The 25,498-nt window shown below is 41.0% G+C and overlaps 1 protein-coding gene across 2 annotated transcripts in view; it reads left to right on the top strand.

The window, feature by feature from the left end:
• Positions 1 to 25,498, top strand: part of LOC122562637 (cytosolic arginine sensor for mTORC1 subunit 2-like) — a 56,617-nt gene that overhangs the window by 15,679 nt on the left and 15,440 nt on the right. For both annotated transcript variants that reach the window (XM_088000001.1, XM_043715654.2), the window contains exons 3-4: positions 18,275 to 18,468; positions 20,332 to 20,464. In XM_088000001.1, the coding sequence (XP_087856127.1) occupies positions 18,275 to 18,468; positions 20,332 to 20,464 (327 nt within the window). The remainder of the gene's footprint in view (positions 1 to 18,274; positions 18,469 to 20,331; positions 20,465 to 25,498) is intronic.

The raw sequence follows: 25,498 nt of genomic DNA, 5'->3' as shown, positions 1-25,498 counted from the left end.
TTGGTCATCAAGCTTGTTTTGAAGGAGGTCAGAGAGCAACCTGAAGAGAATTTCTGGTCTTATGGTCAAGACAGCTAGAGGCACAGTTAGCACTGTTAGGACAAAGAGGATCGGAGATGCCAAGAGCAGAGTGTAATAAAGACCGTACTTAAGACAAGGTTTTCAGTCTGGTCAGTTTCAGAAGGAACAAATGTCTAGTAGCAGTGCTGATTTTTGAGAGCTTGTTCTGCACTGATTTGTCAGCCAATGCCAATATCTTGGATAACTGAAACACTGAGTGTTGGCAAGAAATACAGTTCACCTCTATTCCCATGGTATCCAAGAAGGATTGGATTGCTATGACTGTACACTCATAACCTCCCCCCTTCCCTCAATTCTCAGGTGCAGTCTATCTGACTCTGGTGACTCATCAACCCTATGTAGAGCCAACCTTATTTTACTTGTAAACATAACGAATACTTCATAATTTTTTTTGTCCTACAATTTCTCAACTGCTTTTTGTAATGACTTTGACTATATCTTTGGCCAAGAACCTCTGCCTTCTGCTTCCAAGAATGTAGTCTTTCTGGTCCCCAGTCAGCCCCAGCCATCTCCTTTCCACCCCCTCATTTACATATGTATAAAACACTTAGATTTTCTGTTTATCTGCCATTCTCTTATACTCTTTTTTTTTTTTTGCCTCGCTTATATCCCTTTCCCGTTCCCATTTGTATTCCTCTGTTCCCCTTCCAGATTCTATTCAGACAATTCAAGTTTCTTCTTCTTTTTGTGGGCAGTGGGCATCACTGGCAAAGCAAACGATTGTTGCCCATTCCTGATGAACCTTGCTGGGCCTTCATAGAGGACAGCTAAGATTCAACCACTCCGCTGTAGGTTGAAATCACATGTAGATTAGATCAAACCAAATAAGAATGGTAGTATTATTCTCTAAAGGACAAAAGTGAACCAGATGGATCTTCACGCAATTGGTGGTGATAGGTTTAAATGAGACTGGATTTCAGTTCCAGATTTTTAAAAATTAAATACCACCAGTTACCATGATTGGATATGCATCTATCCTCCTGGAATTGAGCCTCTAGATTACTAGATCAGTGTCATTACCACTTTGCCAGTGCCTCACTAGTTCATAGCTTTTACATCTCTTTGATTTCCCTACAAATCTGCCCTTTAATATCTTTTCCATCAGTTAATGGCCTATTGTATCATCTCAGGAGTGTAATATTACCTTTTTATTGTTTAACTTTAACCAAATAGGTACTGTCCCAGATCCCCTTAAGTCATTCTATCCTCCAGCAGGTCAGGCCAGGAAGGGCTTTTGCCTGAAACATCGATTTCCCCTGCTCTTCGGATGCTGCCTGACCTGCTGTGCTTTTCCAGCACCACACTTTCACCCCTGTATTTATAAAGCCATGTTTCCTGTTGCCAGACATTTGTACTGCTCTTTGTTAGATAAGGTTGGTGAGCATTTAGCCAATCTGTGCACTTGCATACCTCTGCTATAAATTTAATTTGGGATCATTGCATTTCTTGGTCTGATCTCTCAATACTTTCCTGTGTATTGATTTTTGTTTTAAAACTTACTGTGGTCTATTAGTGTTACTATTAATGTTTTCACTAGTACTTGTCTATCTGAGCTTTTTGTGCACCTCAATTTTCCTTTTGTAATGCTTTATTCTGCTTCTCCTATCTTGCTGAGTTAGATTAAATTTTCCCAATAACATCTGCCAATGTGGTTATCCATTCCATGGGACTGAAGAAGCCTGCCCTGCATCTGTTTGTCAGACTGGCTAAAGTTTACAGCACTAAGTTTAGACATTTTACCATCTGATCAATAGTCTTCACTTTTCTTAGATATTACTTGCCCTGTTATTACTTAGTGTGTACTGTCATTGCACTGCTCTGCTACTCAACATCCTAACTCCTATGGGGATTTGATTGTTATTTCACTGCAATAGCCACCACCTTTTATCCTTTCTAGTCACTCAGCTGTTCTGTCCCTGAACCTCTTCAGGCTTTCTGACCTTGTTAAACAATGAAATTACTTACTGTTTACTTTCCTTCTGAACTCCTCCTGTGTACTCCAATGATGTCAATGTTTATAGAATTACAGAAGTGCTCTGCTGTAGAAAGAGACCATTCGGCCAACCAAGTCTGCACTGCTCTCCAACTGACTATTGTGACTCTGCCATTCTCCTGCCTTTCCCATGCCCTTGCAGATTGTTGCTACTTAAATAATCATTATTTAATACCCTCCTTCTTGAAGGTCTCAATCGAACCTGCCTCCTCCACACTTGCAGGCAGTACAACTCAGACCTGAACCACTTGTGTGAATCTCTTTTTTTTCTTGGTCTCACATCACCTTTAATTTTGTGTGCTATCTTGATCCTTTTGAGTGGGAACAGTCTCTCATATCTATTGTGTTCAGCCCTCTTGTGATTTTGAATAAAGGTTTCTCCACAGCTGAACTTTAAACTGACAGGTCTGTAATTGCTGACCTTATCCTTGCAACCTTTTTGAACAAGGGCATAAAATTTGCAGTCTGCATTTTTCAGGTATTTCTGGAGTCTAGGGAATCTGAAAGATTATGGTGAGTGCCCCTGCAATTTCCATCCCCACCACGCCCACCCTCTGTATCTTTGGATGCATCTTATCCAGTCCCAGTGCCTTATCAAGTTTAATTTTCAAAACTCTAACCAATAGTTCCTGCTTCTCCATTTTCATCTGACACCATGACCTGGATAACTCTACCTCCTTGATAAAGACAGTATTCAAATAAAACTACAGCCATGTCCACTGCCTTGAAATGTAAGTTATCTTTTGGTTCTGAATCAGCCCTACTCCTTTTAATGTTCTCTTAATATGTATATACTTAGAGGATTTTGGAATTCCTCTGTTGGCCACCAGCCTTTTCTCAATCTTCTTGGCTTCCCTAAATGCACTTTCTTCTCTCCTCCGAATCTTCTGCATTCCTCTTGGTTCTCAGTTATGTTTTCTACCTGACACCTGTTCTAAGTTCATCCAGAGTGAGCTCTGGATGACTTCTCCTCCTTCCTTTTCCCTTCAGAAGGTAGCCCATTTTTCAGTTAATTTCTTTTCTGCCGAAATTTCATTTGTCTAGCCTGCCCAACTCTGTTCTTGCCCGACACTACCCTGGACCCGTTGGGCTATTTAGCATGGCCAGTCCACCTAATCTGCATATCTTTGGACTGTGGGAGGAAACTGGAGCACCGAGTGGAAAGTCGTGAAGACACAGGGCGAATGTGCAAACTCCGCACAGTCACCAAAGGTTAAAATCGAACCCAGGTTCCACGCCCTTTTTTCATCTTGACATCAGCCACCAAATTCTGAGTTCACAAAATCTGTGGAAATGTTTATAGCCAGAAAAGAATAACCCCTTCAAACTAATAATTTGAAGAAAAATAACTTTGATTTCCAAACTATGATTATTGTACCCTAGATGAGTTTTGCATTTGGTTAAAGCTAAAATATCAGAATTACATAGATTTAATGGTTAGCTTTTTTTCTTTTTGACTAGCAAGGGAAACAGTGATGTTTATGACTGGTTTTAAAGCTATAGTTTAACTTTGTAAATAGGCCAGCTTTCTTTGTGACCTATAATAGAAAATTTGTGAAAATGTTAAATACTTACTTATTAGCTGCGTACAGAAACTTAGTTTTCCGATGAAGGCAAGGTTAACTGGCTTTAGCAGCCTGTGAAGGTTTAGCTAATAGGGCAGGACATTTTGGTATTGATGCAACACATAATTTTATAGAACAGTATCTGAGAATGTAGAACTGGGACAACTTGTGATTGATAAACAAAACTGCAATGTTGGTCACTGTTGCAGATGAGTGTTTTTATTCCAAGGATTTTTTTTTTTTTAAAAACTGGTTCATGGTATGTGGGTGTCACAGGCAAGCTCAGGATTTATCGCCCATCTCTCACTGTGAGCAGGTGGTGATGGTGAGCTGCAGTCAGTATGTTATGGATAATCCCTCATTGCTGTAAATCTAGTGAGTTCCAGATGGTTGATGCAAGTCAGGGTGGCATAGAACTTTGGGATATGGTAGACAATGTTGGCTCTGTACTCCATGCTGCCCTTGCTCTTTTAGGGTTTGATGTCACACTTTGGCATGTATTTCCCCAATTTGCTAAAGTGCTGACGGTGACCAAGACATCATTATTTGATCACAAAGTCACTACAAACAAATGGTGTCTAATCGCCAAACTGCTCATGCTTGGTGTAAAACGGTGACAGGAATTGGTTACTTCTAATAATAGACAATGTATGCAGAAGGCATAAAACAATGAACTGTGACTTTTGTCAGATGGCTTGCTTCTAATTCAGTGCTGGGTCTGAGTTCTATTTTCACTTCTTAGTGGGAACTTGCACTGTACTCGTAAATTTTTCCTCCAGGTCATGAGCAACATTTTTTAATAAATAAAAACAAAATATTGCCGATGCTGGAAATCTGAAATAAAAATTTTTTTTTTTAATTGTTGGCAACTGGCATAAGGTTTTTTTTTTTGTTGAAAAGGGGACAATTTACTTGAGTATTGCGACAAATACAAAACTACATAAAGAAACCCACTAATTATATAAATACCTCATAACTAACAACTAACTAATAAATCATGTCAATAATAATAATACAGCTCAGTGGAACAAAGTAATAGCCCTCAACCATCGAAAGCATAAATTTATATATATTAATGTGTGGCTTAATAATTGACATCAGGAAATCAAACATGATCCACAAATGTTGAAGTTTTATCTCAAATTCTTGCCAGATAATTACCCATACACCGTCTGTTACTGTTTTGTTCCTAATATTTTCACGTGTCCAAGGTTTCCAATGTTTGTTCATTTGAGAAGTGCATGATGTCCTGAAATGAATAGATGCCATTGGAGGTTGGTTTACAGTGGTGCATACCAGAGTTCATTGGTTTCAGCTTACGCAGAAAACAAAAGACAGCTAATTTGTGGAATGTGAGCCTAAAAACTTTTGGTTGGACATAGTGAATCCTGTACCATGAAAAGGAATTTAAATAATTCAGTTGCCATTTGAGGCAATGGCCTTGATGATGGTCATTTTTCCCTGTAGTTTTTCTTTGGCTTTTGACATGTTAGCTTTTTCACCTTTTTTTGAGTTCTGAATGTATGCTCTAAGAATGGCTCCTTCACATTACAATCTTATGTTTTTTTTTAAAATGGTTATGCTCAGCTACAACAGTGTAAGCTTTTGCATTTCCTTCTGACTTTAATTGGTACGGAGAGATTATTAATTTGGGGGTAGACAGTGTCATAGTAGTAATGACATTGTACTAGTAATAAAATGCTCTAAGGAAATGTATTCAGTTCCTACCATGGAAGCTGGTGGAATTTAAGTTGAGTGAATAAATCTGGAATTGAAAATCAGTCTTGTCAATGATGACCAAGAAACTATCTTCGATTATCATAATGATCAGACAGGGGGTGGTGGTTTAAATATAATTTTAGGGAAGGAAACTGTATCTGAAGTAATGTGGCAAACCACTCTGTTAAAGGGCAATACAGGATGGTCAGCAAATGCTGGCCTTAACAATGGTGCTCACATCCCATGAAATTTTTTTTTTAAATCCGTGTTTGTTGCAGCATACCCTCTTTGTTTTCATGTAAAAGTCTTCCCAATTTGTATGCTAGTCATTGTTGTAGAGAACAGACGTGTTATTGACTTGCAAAAAATTTCACTCCCTTTCTGTGCTTTTGATTATTTTCCTGTTTTTCTTTTTGGTGTTTTACAACATTACCCTACTTAGTCTGAAAGATAAATAGACCAATAGAGGAGGGGATTGAATGTGTGAAGTTGTGTATGATTACGTTGAAAGTACTAATCCATCTTAAAACAAAATCTCCATTCAACACTTAAGGTTGCCATTCCTCAAGTACCTGAATATTGCTAATTGGGCATGCTTCTCAGAATTGCTAGGAATATAATCTGTGCTATTTTGACATCCCTCATTCTGCAGAGACAGTAGCTAATAAGAATAGTATGTTATCCCTCTGCCAGCTTTGTGATACTACACAAAAGTGATTTGTGTTTGGGTTTCACTGCTCATGTCATTTCTAAGCAGTGTTTGGCAAGTCCTTCACATTAAAGGAAATCTACATCACTGATGCACAGGACAGAATGACTTTAGTTATTGAGAAATGGCATTTTGTCAGAAAATTTTATAAAAGGTTTCTTTTGGAAACAGCTGGCAGATTTCACCAATTTTGTAAACCTGAGAGTTTGAGGGAATAGTTAACACTTTAAGTAACAGTTGGTGCTGGTGAGTTCCTTTTGTTCTCCCTATGGCAAAATAAGTTTTGGTGTTGAATGAAGTCTTCATTTTGGACAAGAGAATTGTGACTTGGAATAGATAAGGGGCGTTTACTAAATCTGAACTTTGAACGTTTTTTCTCCATGAAAATTGCTTTGGATTTTCGCTTCATAACTTTTATGAAGCTATGTTAAATGTTTCAGAGACATTGAATTGCTGAGCAAGTTGTTTTTCAATCCCTGCATGTCATTGCAGTTTGGTTTTCATTAGTCATTTTGTGCTTGGAAGATGACCAGAAGGAGTGCTGAACCTGAATTCCTAATGGCATTTAAATGCTTATTGCTGCCAGAGATTTTGGCTTGGAGAAGCCCTCAGGATGAAGAAATGGGAATTCTCTTGTTTTAGAGGCAGCTAAGTTTAAGATAACCTAGTCGGGTACAGTGGCATTTTGTGAAGATCAATATGTGCAATGCTTCATTTCAAATGATTTGAGTTTACAGTTTACCAGGAGGGGAAATGTAACAAAATGTCACCAAGCTGCACTTTCACAACTGGTGGTCATTGTGGGATATAACGTGTGTGTGTCACATTGAATTTCTGTAATTAATGCAGTCTTGGCAAGTGCCAGCAGTATGCTTGTGAGCTAATCTAGTTTTTTGCAGCCGTGTGAATATGATGAGCTGTGCTTCATGTTGGAGGGTGGCAGAGGAGAGAGACATCAGAGATTCTGGCCCTCTTCCAGAAATTAATCACTTTTGACACATTTCCCACAATTTTCTGGCATCATAACATTCCTTTTTTAATTTTAAACCAGTGTTGATCAGAGTCTATTGCAGAAGTGTTAGATATAGTAATAAAATAGTTCCAGAGACTTAAAGCTGTAAGGTTTTCAAACTTAAGGACATCCAAAGAATTGGAGTCTCCCAATTTTCAAATGTGTGTAAAACCTGAAACTACTACATTTTAGAATGCAACACTTTTTTTTGAAAGGTAAGAAACATAAAATGAAAATGTTTCTGTAAATGTAGGAATGGTAGATGTTAAATTTTATGCTTTATATGATCGTGTGTGTGTGTGAGATGTGAATTTTGAGTTGATGGTCTATAAAATGTTAAGTTCAAAGGGAGAAAATTTTAACTATTTGTTTGTACTCAACTACCTTCAGCACAATTTGGTTTTTTTTTCCTCTTTGGGGGTACAGAAAAGATTTACAAGGATGTAGCAGAAATTGGTGGGTTTGAGCTAAAAGGAGAGACTGAATAGGCAGGTGCTTTTCCCCAGAGCATCAGAGACTGATGGGTAATGATTTTATAAACCTTTTTTTATAAACATGTGTGGACAGGGTAAATAGCCAAGGTCTCTTCCCCAAGGTAGGGGAGGACATAAGTTTAAGGATGGGAGAGATTTAAAGGAGACGTAAGGGGCAACTTTTTCTTGCAGCTGGTGGTGTGTGTATGGAATGAGCTGTTAGAGGAATTGTTGGAGGCATGTACAATACAACATTTAAAAAGCATCTGAATTGGTGCGTAAATAGGATGGGTTTAGAGGGTTGTGGGCCAAATGCTGGCAAATGGGATTGGGATCTCTGGTTGGCATGGATGAATTGGTTCGAAAAATCTGTTTCTGTGCTCTACAATTGCCTGGCTCTGGCTCTGGCTCTGACCCTTCCTCTGCCCTGCCCTCACCTTGATACCACTTTTTTTTTTCTTCGGGAACAAACCGAACCAAAAGCAAGTGTTTTTAGTGCTTTTATGATTGGTCTTGCTGCTGTGGGGTAACGCACTATGTGCTAAACACTGAGTTACCAGATGTGTCCATTTTTAATTCTACTGTATGACTTGCAATGTTTTTTTCTCCACCAATTAATGCAGTATTGCTTTTAATGTTAGTGACTTATTTTTGTAAGTGGAAAGAGTACAGAGTGCTGCACCTGTTTTATATCTTAGTTCAAATTGTGTGTTGATTTTCCAGGTGAACAATATCTGAAATAATCAAACCTTTAGTTGACTACTGTGTGAACCTATGGTTCACTTGAAAGTTGTGGTTTTCATGAATGCAAACACAACTGCAAGTGAGCACTTGGTGTAATCAGTTGCAATAGGGCCGTGACCAAGTGGCCCAACAATTGTAAGTTTTTAATAACCCACTGCACTGCCCACCTGTCTGCCTGCCCAAATCCTATCCTGTCACTTCCAACCACCAGCCATGAGGGTGGTGCAATAATGGCCAATCATGGGCACCAGAATGCCACTTTAGCCTGGAACATTTTGTTCCAATGCTAATGAAGTCCTGGTCTCTAATTCTGGAAACCTTGTTGCCACCTTGGTAGTTGGGCAACTGGCATGCTACACCTGGTAGCTGCCTGAAACTCCGTAACGCCCACCCCATTATCCCCATCCAAAAAGATGGCTGAGCGATGGCACTCTCCTCTCTGAAATCCGAAGGTTGTGGTTTCTAGATTTTCAACACCAATCTCTGGAGTGGTACTGAAGGCAGATTTGCTTTTATTGGAGATTCTGACTGTCTGATGAGACAGGAAAACAAGACACTGCCTGTCTTTTCAAGTGACGTGGAAGAACCCTGGCATTGTTTGATCAAAAGCAAGGCATCCAGCACTTATTTCTCAAGTTTGCGCCTAAAAATACAACACTTGTATACTTCAGTGCTTTTTGCTGAGAGCATATTGGCTGGCACATTTTGTTCCATCAATGACTGCACTACAATAGTACTGTGTTACCTGGAGAGCACTTTAGGACATCTTGAGGCATTGAAAGGTGCTGTAGGTAACTCTTGGTTCTGAAGTTCCAAAAACATGGCATTTCTTGTTGAAATTTAATATAATCCTCAGTGCAGCCTCTATATGCCATTAATGTGTTTCTGTTTCCTCCTTTGTCTCGCCCAATCCAATCTTTTTTTTTCTTTTCTGATTTGAGCGTTATGAACTTCTTGCATAAGGTTTCAGTCAGATCGGTTTGCTTAAACCAGCTTATTGGCAAACTTTAAAGGAAAGCTCAAAATATCATGTCAAGTACAATCATGGAATGGCTGCAGCACATAAGACTGTGTGTGTTAGGCCTTCATGTCCGTGGTAAATATCTGCAAGAGCAAGTCCCATTCATTTGGTTGTTTCCATGTCACCATGAACATTAATTCTCTACAAATAATTCTTAGTTTGCTTTTTTTATGAAAGGCCTCTGTGTTAAATTGTCCCCACCACGCTCCTTAGGCAGTGCAACTACTAGCTGCATTAAAAAAATGTTTTCCTTTGTATCACCACTTTGTTTGTTTTTCACCTTCTTCATCAATGTTCGCTGGTTCTTGATTATTTATTCCAGTTGGGCAGATATTTCACACAGACCTGGAACCATTCCTGTGAATTTTATCTGCATCCATTCAATGTTTTTACATCCTCCTTAGCTTTTTGTGCACAGTCCCTGGAGTAGGGATTTGAACTTTGAGCATGGCAACTGCAGATGTGATACTGCTGCCAACAGAGCCACAGCTGACACACTATGTATTTGTATTTAAGACAAATCCCAATTTACCTCTTCTACACAAATACTTGCACACTTTTAAAATGGCAAGTAAGTTTGAGTTTACATGGGCATGGAGAGCTCACTATTAAAACTCCACTAAATGCATTTAGATGGATAGTATCTCCTGTCTTTATCCTTCTTTGCTTTACGACCAAATGCAAAGCCAGGATTTACCAGGCAAATGAAGGAGTCATAAGATCATGGTTCTTTAAGATAAGATCATAATCTTGAGTTCTTTTTGTTGTGTGCACTCTTTGAAGAAAAGTTTATCTAATTGCGTTCTGCAAGTTATTCTGCCCTAGTGGCAATCTGCACAGTGCAGTAAATTATGACCATCTTATCATTACATTGTAAATCCAGTTGATTGCAAAGATAAAAGCCGCTCGACAATAGCAGTATGTGGGGAATAAATCAGTGAGTTATCTAATGCTTATGACTTTAGGTTATAGAATGCTAAGAGATGGAATGAATTGCTGCAGTTTAATTTTCTTCTGGATATTTACACCTTGGCATTTTTAAGCTTTTTTGTAACATTGTAACATTTTTAGAAATCGTAGATTATCACAATACATTGTGTATGCACTCTGTCTAGCTCCACCAAGTATTTTTCTGTCAATCCAGATAAGATCAATAAATCAGTTGATGGGGTATGGCTGAGAAGGAGGATTGTTTATTATGTGACAGATTTTGTAATGTCAATAAAAAGGTTGCCTTCAGTGCTTATTTGAATCTTTCCCTATATTTTTGGTACTCACCTGCCCTTGTGGCTTTATTTTGAGATTATTGCATTGGAATAGAAATCAGCAGCTTCATTGCTGTAGACTTCTGCCAACCTGGAGCCTGTCTGAAACGTGTCACACTCCTGCACTATCACTAGTGACACTGATATTAAGTGGATTGAGGAGACAGCCATCCTCCAGGGATAAGCTGGATTTGAATCTAGTGTCAGATTTAAAGTGAGATGTTGTACTCTCTGCAACACACACCCACTTCTATATGATTTTTGAGTTAATTTTTTAAACCAACTCCAATATAGCTCACTCTACACCTCCCTAAGCATCCCAACCCCAAATTAATTATATTGAGTTCTGTGTTTAGGATTTCGGTGTTAACATTGGAGCATGGGAATAGGCCATTCAGCCAATAGTGCCTCCCCTGCCATTTTAGCTAGTGGCTGATCATCATCTTAATGCCGCTTTACCACACTATTATCATGTCTCTTAATACCATTGGTCTCCAGAAATTTCTTGCTTTTTCTGACTTGAATCTACTTGATCCATAGCCCTTTAGAGGGTGGTGAATCTTTGGCATTCTCATTAGTCTCAAATGGCATTTTTTCCCTGTCCGGAGACTATGTACCTTGGTTCTGAAGTCACCAGCTAGAGAAATATCCCATCTGTCTCCACAAGCCACATCCTGTAAGAATTTTAAGTTTCAATGTCATGACCTCTCCTCCTTTTGGCCCAGTATTCCCAGAAGTTTCAATTTCCTCGGTCTCTCTCTTGTAAGTAAAGAACTGGAAGAGTTGATTTGAGGGCAGCTGTTTTGAAGGTAAATCCACATCTGACCTGTAGGAGTTTTTAAAGGCCAGTTGATCAGAGTTCAGGGCCAGCATGGTGAGCATAAAAGACAAGGAAGGTAAGGTTTGGGAACCTTGGATAATGAGAGATGTACTTTTAGTTGAAAAGACAAAGGAAGCATATATCTGGCTTAGGAAACAAAAATCAAAGCCCTCTAGTATAAAGGAAGCAGAAAAGAACATGAAAGAGAAATTAGGGTTAGAAGGGGCCATGAAATATCATTGAGTAGGATTTAAGGAGAATCCTAAGGCATTTTATATGTGTAAAGAGCAAGAGGGTAACAAGGGATAGGGTAGGATCACTCGCTGACAAAGGAGAGAATTTATAGGTTGAGGCCAGAAGAAGTGGGTGAGGTCCTTGATGAGTATTTCTGTGGTATCCACCAAGGGGGAAGACATGGATGATCAGATTAGAGAGGGGTTTGTTGATGCTCTAAGGCATGTCAATATTAAGGAGGAGGAGGAATTGGGTGTCTTCAGAAACATTTAAGATAAACCACTCCCCCACGGCCTGATGGAATCTATCCCAGAAAACTGAAGGAGGCAAGGGAGAAGATTATTGAGGCCTTGACAGAGGTCTTTGATTCCTCTTTAGCCACAGACAAGGTCCCTGAAGACTGCAGAATAGTCAATGTTGTTCCTTTTTATTCAAGAAGGGCAACACTGATAATCCAGGAAATTGTGAAGTACATCAGTGCTGGGAAATTAATGGAGAAGACTATTGAGACAGGATTTAGATTAGATTACTTACAGTGTGGAAACAGGCCCTTCGGCCCAACAAGTCCACACCGACCCGCCGAAGCGTAACCCACCCATACCCCTACATTTACCGCTTTACCTAACACTACGGGCAATTTAGCATGGCCAATTCACCTGACTTGCACATCTTTGGACTGTGGGAGGAAACCGGAGCCCCCGGAGGAAACCCACGCAGACACGGGGAGAACGTGCAAACTCCACACAGTCAGTCGCCTGATTTATTTGTATTTTGGAGAAGAATGGACCTGTTAGGGATACTCAGCATCCCTGCTGTCAATTGTACATTATTTACACAAATTTGAGGTTTAAATTGCTTAGAGTTCCTGGTATTAATACTTTAAAGGGACTCTGACTGTTACTTCCACTGTCCTGGAATGAAAGGACTTTACTTTCCATCATTTTTTTGAAATACAAATGAACAACTTTTTTTTTTAAACAAAGCTTATTTTTAACACCTTTTATCTTGTGTTTGCTGATTTTTATCCAGAATATTACATGCCAAATGGACATGGCAGTTGCATTGCTTGGTATAGATGACATTGCGATGGTGGGGGCATGACCTGGCATTGGGACTTGAGGAGATCTTTAGAACTTGTCTTTCAAAATGTTGCCTTGTGTAGACTAAGGCTCGTGATGTCTGAGGTACCATGAATCACAGCTCTTTAAAACGCTGACCTGACTCCATGAAAATTACAGAGGACTGTTTGTCTTTGCCGTGGAGCTGGCTAGGTTGGGAGCGCAGGGTGTAGTCTCATGACTTGAAGCAGTCCATGTCCTCACAAGATACTCCTGAGATTTGGGAATCTCCGAATTGGGACTAAGCTGCCAGTTTAGTTTTAAGGGCTCCTAAGTTATCCTGACTTAATCCAGACCTAAATCCTTGTATTGAGACTGTCTATGTTGGGTCCTGGACTGGCAATGCCTTTTTGTTTGTTTAAAAATTTTAATCTTTTGTACTTTCAAATCCATCTTTAATGGCACCCCTTCACAATAACCCTACACAAAATGTATGCTGTTTTAATAATAGTGTGTATGTAAAGTGATACTATGCCAAAAAGGCCTAGGCCTGAAATTTTTTGTTCTGTTTCTCTTTTAGTCACAAGTAGGGGTGACATGAAGTCAGGAATGGGTGGAGTGCTCGTCCTGACTGTGTCTTTTTTTCCTGTTGATTTTAGGATCCTCTCCTTGTTTTTTTTTCTGACCTAAGACTGGGGCACAGTCTGGGTTTGAAGGAGCTATGAAGGAGGGGGTGGGTAGGGTGAGTGCCCCCTATGGGCAGGGGGAAGAGTCTTCCATTCAAGGTTTTATAGTTGGTTTTCTTTATAGTTTTTGGTAGTAATAGTTGTTTATAGTTATGATAGAGTAGTTTCTGTATATAAAGTTTTTCGATTCTATGGGTCTTTATTTACTTATGTTCGGTGCTTTGTAAGCAGTGTTCTCCCTCCGAGGGGTTCAAGGGTGTCTGAAAGGAGATATGGCTAAGTGTCTTATTAAATGGTGCACCTGGAATATTAAAGGAAGTCATTCGCCTGTTAAAAAGGAAAAAAGTGCTTTCTAGCCTTAAGAGGGAAATGGTTGATATCATTTTGTTGCAGGAAACTCACCTTGATGATGGGAAACACCTGAAATTACAACAGAGGGGGTATGACCGGGTATTCTTTTCATCCTTTACTACTAAAAGTAGGGGAGTGGTGGTACTTATCCAGAAAAATCTTCTGTTCACATTATTAAAGCAGGTGAAAGATGAGCAGGGGTGGTTTGTGATGCTTAAAGCTCTGATACATGGGGAGGAAGATGGCATTTTAAATGTCTACTGACCTCCAGTGCATCCTCTCAAATTTTTGATTAGTGCTTTCTCTAAGTTGAGTGCTTTTGGAACATGGCACATTATTATGGGGGGAGGGGGGGGCATTTTAATTCTTTTGGATCTGACAGTGGACAGGATGCCTTATGGACCCCCAACTATTTCTTCGCAGGCCAATCAGGTGGTTGCTTTGAATTCAATACTGACACAAAACGCAAAGAAAACTTGCTTTTGCGAGACAGAGGCTGTTCGAATATAGGGATAGGTCAGGGAAGTATTTAGCGTACTTGACTACGAAAAAGCGTGCTGCCCAATCCATTACTGCAATCGGAGACAGCACTGGGGTCCTTGCATACGATGCTAAAAAGATTAATGAGGCTTTCGGAGCTTTTACTCTGAATTGTATTGGTCTGAAGGTTGCGAAGACAGGAGGGCTAAAATGGAGACCTTTTTTAAGAACCTGGACCTCCCCAGGGGTAACCTTGAAACAGGCCTCTCTCCTTAATGCCCCTTGACCGTTCAGGAAATACAGGAGGCAGCTAGGCAACTTCAGAGTGGGAAAGCGCCTGGCCCTGATGGTCTTCCAGGTGAGTTTTATAGGGAGATTATAGGGATTCTGTCAGGGCCTATGTTGGAGATTTAAATCACTCCTATACGCATGAATGCCTACCACCTACTTTGAGAGAAGCTAATATTTTCTTCCTTCTTAGGAAGGGAAAGGTTCTGAGGATTGTGCCTCATACAGGCCCATCTCTGTATTAAATTCAGATTTCAAGATTCTGTCCAAGATCCTGGCGCTGAGATTGGAAAGGGTGTTGCCCCATATTATTAAAGAGGACCATACAGGCTTTATAAGGGGCTGTAGGTCCTCTAATAATAATAAAACGTTGCTGAATGTGGTCCAAGCATGTCAGCAATGATCAATTCAGGGGTTGATGATTTCCTTAGATGCAGAGAAAGCAGTTGACCGGGTGGAATGGCCATTTTTTTTTTAACGTCTTAGAACAGTTTGAATTGGGTGGAGTCTTTGCGAGGTGGGTGGAGGTTTTATATCGCCACCCTATGGCCGTGGTCATCACCAACTGGGTGAAGTCTGGGAATTTTATGATGGGTAGGGGTAGTCGGCAAGGCTGCCTCCTCTCACCGTTGTTTACGTTAGTGATAGAGCCGCTGGCAGAGGCCATTCGTCAGAACGTCCACATAACTGCTCTGGAAGTGGGATCGAGGGCACATAAGATTACACTATGCGGATGATGTCCTTCTATTTTTATCGAACCCGATGACCTCTGTACGCCATTTGATGCAATGTATCAATTCATTTGGGGCTATTTCAGGATATAAGATTAACTTTGCAAAATCCTTAAGGTTCCTTTTGGGGAACCTTAAGGATGTGTCAGAAGTTGAAGGTGGCCCTAAGTTCCCTTTTAAGTGGTCACGGGCAGGGTTCCGGTACCTAGGCATTTTCATTACCCCCAGGTTTGATCTGTTATTTTGGACTAACTTTGCTCACTTGCTCGACAATATTAGGTGAGGTCTCCAGAGATGGGAGCCTCTTCCAGTTTCATGGCTGGGCCGAATAAGTCTCATTAAGATGAATGTTCTTCCTCGTTTGCTTTATCCCATGCGTATGCTCCCTATAATGTTTCCCAGGTCAACGCTGCGGCAGCTTATGGGGTGGTTTGGTTCCTTTGTCTGGCATTGTGGGCTGCCCCTCATCAAACTTACTAAATTGCAGTTGCCTCAAGGAGGGGGAGGGGTTGATTTCCCAAACATGAGAAGGCATCAGTTGAGTTCCCTGCTGTCCTTTGTCTGCGATTGGGTAGGTAACGATCCAAACTCAATATGGCTGGATATTGAGGCCCCCAAGCAAAGTGCCGTCTTAATTAACCTGTTATTCGTGCATAAGATGAGGACAGTTATGGACCACTGCTGGAACCCTATTGTCATTAGTACAGTCAAGGCATGGAGGGTGATGCGTCAGAGTGAGGGTTGCTTATCCAAGACTTTGCCACTTGCACCTATAGTTAGCGTGCCAGGGTTCCGACCAAGGATGATGGACTCCGGGTTCAAGTTATGGGCAGCGAGAGGAGTTTCTAGTTTGGGAGACTTGTTTGAGGGGGAGGTTATGATGTCTTTTGAGCAACCGAGCTGCAAATACAGGTTACCCAGCAGAGACCTTTTCTGTTTTTTTCAGGTTAGGGATTTCATCCAGAAGAAGACTACACTTCTCACTAAGCCGTATAAACCCGATACAGAGAGGTTGTTGCTACATTCCACAAGCACCCTTTCAGTTAGTGCCCTCTATTGCCTGCTGGCTGGCAGGGCCTGGCAGGATATAAACCGGTTATGAGAGGTCTGGGAGCAAGAGTTAGGAGTGGAGATCTCTTCTGAAACATGGGAGAACATATGGGACAATACTCGAAAGATCTCTATTTGTAATAGGACATGCGCTACGCAGTTAAAAATTCTGCACAGGACTCGTCTGGCGAAGTTTTAAAAAAAGGGCATCTTCAGTGTGCCCCAAATGTAAAATAAGTGCAGATACTCTTACTCATTGCTTCTGGACATGCTACAGGCTCAGTGTTTACTAGAGCGCTGTGGCGGGAGAGATAGGGATGGTATTGAGGACTGAAGTCAACGTAGACCCGCTATCTCTCCTCTTAGGTCTACCAAATTTACCATCTTTAGACGGGTATTTAATATGAACTATTTAATATTCTTGCATTCTGTGCACGGAAGAATATTCTAATGAACTGGGTGTCTGAGAACCCACCGGGCTTGCTGGGATGGCAGAAATTAATTATGGACCACACTCCCTTGGAGTTTTTTACAAACCTGGTGCACCACACAACAGACAAGGCAGCCCTACCTGAGTTATTTGGAAACCGATTTGTCAGTTGTCTTAACTAGGGCGTTTGGTTAACCAGGATGGTTAGATTTGTCAAGCCTTGGGCCCTGGAGTGGGTCTCCTGAGTTAATACAGGAATATATACAATACGTTCCTCTGTTTGGGAGCTTTGCGCCTAGCATAGCTGTTCTGTTTTGTTTTTTTTTTCTCTGTTTGCTTTTCTTTATTTTTGTTTTGGTATTGCTTTGCACAGTGTTAGGGTTTGTTTTGTATTAGAGGGTAGGTTAATAGTTAGGAGACAGTAGTTGCATTGTTATTGTTTTTGTCTGTTTTCCTTTTATTATACTGATATTTGTTATTGTATTTTTCAATTTTATATGTTTGTAAAGTTGAAAAAAATTTGCTAATAAATATATTTACAAAAAAAAATTCTCCTTTTTAAAACATACTCCTTTGAACCAGACTTGTAGGTAGGGTTGCCTTGTCTGTTGTGTGGTGCACCAGGTTTGTAAAAAAGTCCAAGGGAGTGTGGTCCATAATTAATTTCTGCCATCCCAGCAAGCCCGGTGGGTTCTCAGACACCCAGTTCATCAGAATATTCTTCCGTGCTCAGAATGCAAGAATATTAAATAGTTCATATTAAATACCCGTCTAAAGATGGTAAATTTAGTAGACCTAAGAGGAGAGATAGCGGGTCTACTTTGACTTCAGTCCTCCATACCCTCCCTATCTCTCCTGCCACAACGCTCTAGTAAACACTGAGCCTGTAGCATGTCCAGAAGCATGAAGAAGGGCTTATGCCCGAAACTTCGATTCTCCTGTTCCTTGGATGCTGCCTGACCTACTGCGCTTTTCCAGCAACACATTTTCAGCTCTGATCTCCAGCATCTGCAGTCCTCACTTTCTCCTTGTAGTGTGTACTATCCTATTATCGCCATATGTGGCATATTGTCTCAGCTAAGTTTCTTGTGCAATGTCTTAAGATGTTTTACTACATCGAAGGCTTTCGAGAAATATAAATCATTGGGTCTTCAGCTTCTCACGGCTGTTTGTTTTAGTTCCTGTTGCCTTTCTGAGTTATCATTTTTTAAAATCCTTTTGATCTCCAGATCTTCCATTTCATTAAAATCATTGGCAATCATGGAATTTTTCTACACAGTCAGGTTTCCTTTGGAAAAGAATCACCTTTTTATTGAGAATTTAATTCTCCGATTTTACTTGTGGTTTCCTACCTCCCTTGGATTTGAATTTGTATATGACCTGTAGAAAGAAAAGTGGTCATTGTTGATTGACATGATTTGGAGATGCCAGTGTTGGACTGGGGTGTACAAAGTTTAAAAATTACACCACATACGTTCTGATTGCACAAAGTGGAAGTCTTTTGAGCTGGTCTGTTTTGGAAGCCTAAAAATCTCTCCTTTTTCCTCCTCTCCCTTGGTTTCAGAATTGCCTCAGACAGACTATCTACAAGTGGCAGAAGCAACATGGTTGGCCCTGAATGTTGTGTCCAATGGCCATTCATCAACCAGTTCTCAGACAATTGGAGTGACAAAGATAGCAAAATCAGTGATCGCTCCCCTAGCCCAACATAATGTTTCTGTATTCCTATTGTCAACCTACCAGACTGACTTCATACTGGTGAGCACAATATCTGTCTTTCTCAACATTTTTTTTTCATGTGAAGACTCCTGCAGCAGGTGGTACTGAATAACAACGTAATATTGAGGGAATGTCTGCTTGCGGACATGTTAGTTTATTTGGAGTGCAAGTGTTTCTCTCTGGTTTACAGTATCATGGTCGTGTAGTACACACAATACTAGTGTTATCTAACTTGATGCCTTGGGTTTAATAGCTTTCATGATCTGTACCTGCTTTATCGTTAAAGCATGCCCTTTTAGAAATTGCTGTAAAGTTTCTTATTATCGAGGATAATGATCTAGTCAGCCAACATGATATTAGTGTAAATTGATTCAGGGGTGATGCTGTCTCAGGCATACATTTGCAAGAAATTATCTTGGATGTTGATGTGAAAATAGGTATCAAATTATTCATTCATAAATTTAGGTTTTCAATGAAAATAGAATTTGTCTAAATGTACTGGTATTTGATTAAGACTGACCAGAAAGATACCCCCACGTTTTATTTTACGAATCTGTTAATGTCATAATCTAAAATTTGATTTTTAACATGGTCCTTTTTCTTTTTAAAGAGGTACTTTTATTTTGTCTGTAGCTTCAATTAGGCAATTGGGTATCAGGCTGGCTCAGTAGTCAGCACTGCTGCCTCCAGGTGCCAGGGACCTGGCATCGATTCTAGCTTTGGGCAACTGTCTGTGTGAAGTTTGCACATTTTCTCCCAGTGTCTCCATGGGTTTCCTCCCACAGTCCAAAGATGTGCAGGTTAGGGGGATTGGCCATGCTAAATTGCCCATAGTGTCTAGGGATTTGAAGGCTAGGTTGATGATCCATGTGAAATGCAGGGTCACAGGGATATGGTAGGGGGATGGGATGCTCTTTAGAGGGATAGTGTGAACTTGATGGGCCGAATGGCTTGCTTCCACACTGTAGGGATTCTGAAATATTAAGTAATGCTATAAGTTTGAATACGGCTCTGTTGTGAATTGTATACATATAATCATCGTATATTTGATCTAAGAGTACATTTTCCCTCCTCGTAAAAGACCGACCTGTGAAATTGAAGGAAAGTCAAGCAAGTGGTCAGGCCTAGAATGCCAAATTTGGCTGGACCGTCTTGAGATAATTTCTAAGACATCGAAAAAATACTCCATTTACATGCTGCAACGTAGGCAAAAAATGCATGCTTCTCAAGTTGTATTAATCATTGCTTGGTGTTTATTCTTGGGAATTCATCCCTTTTTAAAATTATATATGTGGCGTTGGCACCAAGCATTTTTGGGTATATTATAAATAAGCATGCAGAATTGATCAGGAACAAAAGCCAGCCCACTGCATTACAGTGGGTTTTGACCTCTGTACACTCACTCACATCTTAAGCTTGGTCCCTTGATGCAATGATTAAGTTAGATTATCTACAGTGTGGAAACATGCCATTTGGCCCAACAAGTCCACACCAACCCTCTGAAGAGGAACCTACGCAGACCCACTTCCCTCTGACTAAAGCACCTAACACTGTGTGGGCAACTTAGTATGGCCAATTCACCTAACCTGCACATCTTTGGACTGTGGGAGGAAACTGGAGCACCAGAGGAATTCCACGCAGACACTGGGAGAATGTGCAAACTCCATACAGACAGTCGCCCTGGGTCCCTGGTGCTGTGAGACAGCAGTGCTAGCCACTGTGCCATTCCAAAGGTTGGTACTATGAATTACTATGTTGTGCAGTACCGTGGGTTGATGCTTACTGAGACCTGGGATTTGAATATGTGCAAATGTATTTCATCTAGAGCCTGTAACACTTCTGTATGAAATCTACACTGTGTCCTCTGTACGTTTTAATATTCTCTTCACTTTGTATGGTCAGGTACGGGAAAGTGATTTACCAGCGGTTGTTCACACCCTTTCTGAAGAATTCAGTATCTTCAAAGAGGAGAATGGTGAATCAGTGCCAGTGGATTGTAACAATGTCACAAATGGCTTTGTAAAACCCAAAACTGGTAAGGTAAAATGGCCTGATTCATAACTGTTGTTTGTCTCATGATGACTAGTACAGGCCACTTGTGAGACTGTCATTTGAATGACAGCTGTAATATCGAAGAATTTGACAATACTTGAGTACTGGATAGGAGTATGGATAAAGGGGAGCCTGTAGATGAGTGTACTTTATTTGGTTTCCAAAAGGCATTCAACAATATGCCACGTCGGCTGCAACACAAGATTACATTGTGTTGGAAGTGGTAAAGGAGCATGAATGAAGGATTGGCTAGAGAACAGGAAACAAAGGGTTGGGATAAATGGGTCATTTTCAGGTTGGCAAACTAATTAATGGAGTGTCAAGGGCTGGACCTCAACTATTTATAATCTGTATTAATGACTTGGTGAAGGGGCTGACCGCCTTATAGCCAGATCTGCTAATCTTGCAAAAGTAGGTCGGAAAATGAGTGGATAGTGGGGGGAGAAGAAGAAACTGCAAAGAGTTAGAGATGGGTTAAGTGAGTGAGCAAAACTTTGGCTGATGGAGTATTAAATTGGGAAAATGTTAAGTTGTCCACCTTGGCAAGAAGAACAGAAATGCTGAATATTTATCTAAATGGAAAGAATGACTGCAGAATGCTGTGGTACAGTGGGATCTGGATGTCCTCATTTGAGATTAACATGCCAGTACAGCAAGTAATTAGCAAGGTAAATGGAATGCTGGGCCTTTATTGCAAGGAGAATGGAGGAAGGAGTCTTTAAGTTATACAGGATATTGGGGTGACTGTGGCTAACATACCATGTATAGTTCTGGCCTTGTGCAGGATATGCTTGTATTGGCAGCAGTAGACATTATTGGTGGCTATTTTAAAAATAAATCTATTTCACCAACAAAAACAGAAATTGTTGGAGAAGCTCAGCAGGTCTGGCAGCATCTGTGGAGAGAAATCAGAGTTAACATTTCTGGTCCAGTGACCCATCGTCAGAACAGTTCTGAGGAAGGGTAACTGGACTGGAAATGTTAACTCTTATTTTGTCCACAAAATGCTGCCAAACCTGCAAAACTACTGCTTTTGTTTCTGATTTGCAGCATCCACAGTCCTTTCAGGTTTTTATTCTGTTTCATTAATGTCCTTTCGGGCAAAGAATCTGCCATCCTTGCCTGGTTTGGCCTACGTGTGGCTTAAGATTCACAGTAATGCACTTGGTTCTTAACTGTCCTCTGAACTGACCCAGCAAGCCACTCCATTCACTGGCTAGAGATGGGCAATAAATGCTGGCCCAGCCAGAAAAATTTCATGAATAAATAAAAGTTTAGAACAGATTTCATTAGGCGAGAAATGATGTAAGAATGTTTTTTTTAATGTCATTCTTTGGATTCAGAAGAAGTTTGGTAGGTTTCATGTTGGGAGGATGTTCTGCTGCAAAATGAATCTGGAAATAAGAGGCACCCTTTAAAAATAAGGGGTCTCTCTTTTATGTCTTGAAATGAGAAATAAAGTTTGTTTCCTCGAGGGCCAATAGCCTTTGGATAGTTCCATGAATACAAAGGGCAGTGGGAGGTAGGTCATTTTAATATGTTCACGGTTCAGCTGGTGGGATTTTTATATCTACAAGGCAGTTGAGGGCCTTGAGGTACTGGCAGGGAAGCGGATTTACATGGAGATCAGATTAGATTAGATTAGATTAGATTAGATTACTTACAGTGTGGAAACAGGCCCTTCGGCCCAACAAGTCCACACCGACCCGCCGAAGCGCAACCCACCCATACCCCTACCTTTACCCGTTTAACCTAACACTACGGGCAATTTAGCATGGCCAATTCACCTGACCCGCACATCTTTGGACTGTGGGAGGAAACCGGAGCACCCGGAGGAAACCCACGCAGACACGGGGAGAATGTGCAAACTCCACACAGTCAGTCGCCTGAGTCGGGAATTGAACCCGGGTCTACAGGCGCTGTGAGGCAGCAGTGCTAACCACCGTGCCGCCCACAAATGATGATCTTTGGAGGAGCAGACTTAAGGGACTAAGTGGTCTACTCCAGCTCTTATTTCACACGTTCTTCTACATTAGCAAAACTTTTAGATTGAGCCTGAAATTGGAAAATTAACTTCAATGTGGTTAAGTTTTTGGTGGTGCATTTTGTATGGAAGATTTGGTGTTGGAGAGACTGTTAGGTCTGAAGGTTGATTAGTCTCCGGGGTCTGATGGTCTGCATCCCAGGGTACTGAAGGAGGTGGCCCGGGAAATCGTGGATGCGTTGGTGATTATTTTCCAGAGTTCGATAGATTCGGGGTCGGTTCCTGAGGATTGGAGGGTGGCTAATGTTATACCACTTTTTAAGAAAGGTGGGAGAGAGAAAGCAGGAAATTATAGACCAGTTAGTCTGACCTCAGTGGTGGAAAAGATGCTGGAGTCTATTATAAAGGATGAAATTACGGCACATCTGGATAGTAGTAACAGGATAGGACAGAGTCAGCATGGATTTATGAAGGGGAAATCATGCTTGACTAATCTTCTGGAATATTTTGAAGATGTAACTCTGAAGATGGATGAGGGAGATCCAGTAGATGTAGTGTACCTGGACTTTCAGAAAGCTTTTGGATAGAGCTCTCAAAGATAGTGGAATCAAGGGTTATGGAGATAAGGCAGGAACAGGATACTGATTAGGAATGATCAGCCATGATCATGTTGAATGGCAGTGCAGGCTCGAAGGGCTGAATGGCCTACTCCTGCACCTATTGTCTATTGTCTAATACATACCATTCAGGCTGAATGTCTTTCATAGAACATAGAACATAGAACAATACAGCACAGAACAGGCCCTTCGGCCCACGATGTTGTGCCGAACTTCTCACCTAGATTAAGTACCCATCCATGTACCTATCCAAATGCTGCTTAAAGGTCGCCAATGATTCCGACTCTACCACTCCCACGGGCAGCACATTCCATGCCCCCACCACTCTCTGGGTAAAGAACCCACCCCTGACATCTCCCCTATACCTTCCACCCTTCACCTTAAATTTATGTCCCCTTGTAACACTCTGTTGTACCCGGGGAAAAAGTTTCTGACTGTCTACTCTATCTATTCCTCTGATCATCTTATAAACCTCTATCAAGTCACCCCTCATCCTTCGCCGTTCCAACGAGAAAAGGCCGAGAACTCTCAACCTATCCTCGTACGACTTCCTCTCCATTCCAGGCAACATCCTGGTAAATCTTCTCTGCACCCTCTCCAAAGCTTCCACATCTTTCCTAAAGTGAGGCGACCAGAACTGCACACAGTACTCCAACTGTGGCCTAACCAAAGTCCTGTACAGCTGCAACATCACTTCACGACTCTTGAATTCAATCCCTCTGCTAATGAACGATAATACTCCATAGGCCTTCTTACAAACTCTATCCACCTGAGTGGCAACCTTCAAAGATCTATGTACATAGACCCCAAGATCCCTCTGTTCCTCCACCTGACTAAGAACCCTACCATTAACCCTGTATTCCTCATTCTTATTTGTTCTTCCAAAATGGACAACCTCACACTTGGCAGGGTTGAACTCCATCTGCCACTCCTCAGCCCAGCTCTGCATCATATCTAAGTCCCTCTGCAGCCGACAACAGCCCTCCTCACTGTCCACAACTCCACCTATCCTTTCCTTTCTTAGAATCCTGAAGGTCTTAATTTTGTGACCCTTCTGAGGCTGGGTTTAGAGGCAGGAGGAGGTGGGGTGGAGGGACCAGGAAACAGTATAGATCCAAGCCAGAGCTGAGCTCTGATTCTCTCTCAATCTAAGAAGTTTCCCAGGCATGACTGGGGAACCGGAGGGACAGTCAAGTCACTTTTTTTTTCTGGCATTGTCAATATTTTGGGTATAAGTGGATGCTTGCTACCTCCTGGGGGCCACCAGGTTAATGAAGGTGGTCACTTGTTGTAACCTGTGAGGGATGGAGTAGGTTGTCTATCAAATCCAGAAGCTTCAAGGTCCAATAGTGTGGTCGTAGGCAGGAAAGGCCAGGCCCTATTCTAAACGATACCTCCCAGAAGGATTTTGCTTCTGCTCAGATCGCTCTGCTGTCTTCAGTCCTTGTCACTTTTGATCTTTTGTGAGCACCTTCAGAGCTGCATTCACTTTCAGGCACCTTTGCTGTCCCTACTTTCTTCAGCAGTGGAATCTGGGTGATTAAATATTTTGATTGAAACAAGACTTGTGTAACTAGAAGGAATTGAGTCCATTTGCCAATACAGCCCTATACTATTATCATGGAATGGACAAAAAAGGAGCTGATTCACTCACCTTTTACGTTTTTCTGTGTTAAGAATTTACTGGTTTGTCTTTGAACCTGGCTGTTTTGCTTACGTTTAGACCTGATCAGAAAATGTGTTTCGACAAATAAGTCTCTGCATTTGAGAGTGTTTGTCTAACTGAAATTTAGTTTTAAAACAAAATAAAGAGCATGTAGATTTGAGGAATTTTGTAGGCTCTCCTAACTCTAAAGGCACCAGTATCAGGGATCAGTGCCAGAAATTTGGAGAGGGCAAGCTAGGCAAACGAGACTTTTTGTTTCATATTTGGAATTAAGCCCAAACTTAACTTAATCCCATGACGACATCCTCAATCCAATGAATTAAATAGTCATTGAAATTCACTGGAAACTGAAGCTTATTAAAGGTGAGAATAACTATCTATTCATATCATCCAGGGAAGTTATTTGGGTGGAACTGAGAAATAAGAAAGGCATGATCACCTTATTGGGATTATATTATAGACCCCCTGATAGTCAGAGGGAAATTAAGAAACAAACTTGTAAGGAGATCTCAGTAAGAGTAATAGGGTAGTTATGGTAGGGGATTTTAACTTTCCAAACATTGCCATAGTGTTAAAGGTTTAGATGGAGAGGAATTTCTTAAATGTGTACAAGACAATTTTCTGATTCAGTATGTGAATGTACCTACTAGAGAAGGTGCAAAACTTGACCTAGTCTTGGGAAATAAGGCAGGGCAGGTGACTGAGGTGTCAGTGGGGGAGCACTTTGGGGCCAGCGACCATAATTCTATT

This window comes from Chiloscyllium plagiosum, unplaced genomic scaffold (assembly GCF_037043375.1).
Source record: "Chiloscyllium plagiosum isolate Xiang-an unplaced genomic scaffold, Cpla_swu_hap1 HiC_scaffold_24, whole genome shotgun sequence".
Lineage (NCBI taxonomy): Eukaryota > Metazoa > Chordata > Chondrichthyes > Orectolobiformes > Hemiscylliidae > Chiloscyllium > Chiloscyllium plagiosum.
The sequence above is the reverse complement of the archived record's forward strand: the minus strand, read 5'-3'. Positions and strand labels throughout refer to the sequence as shown.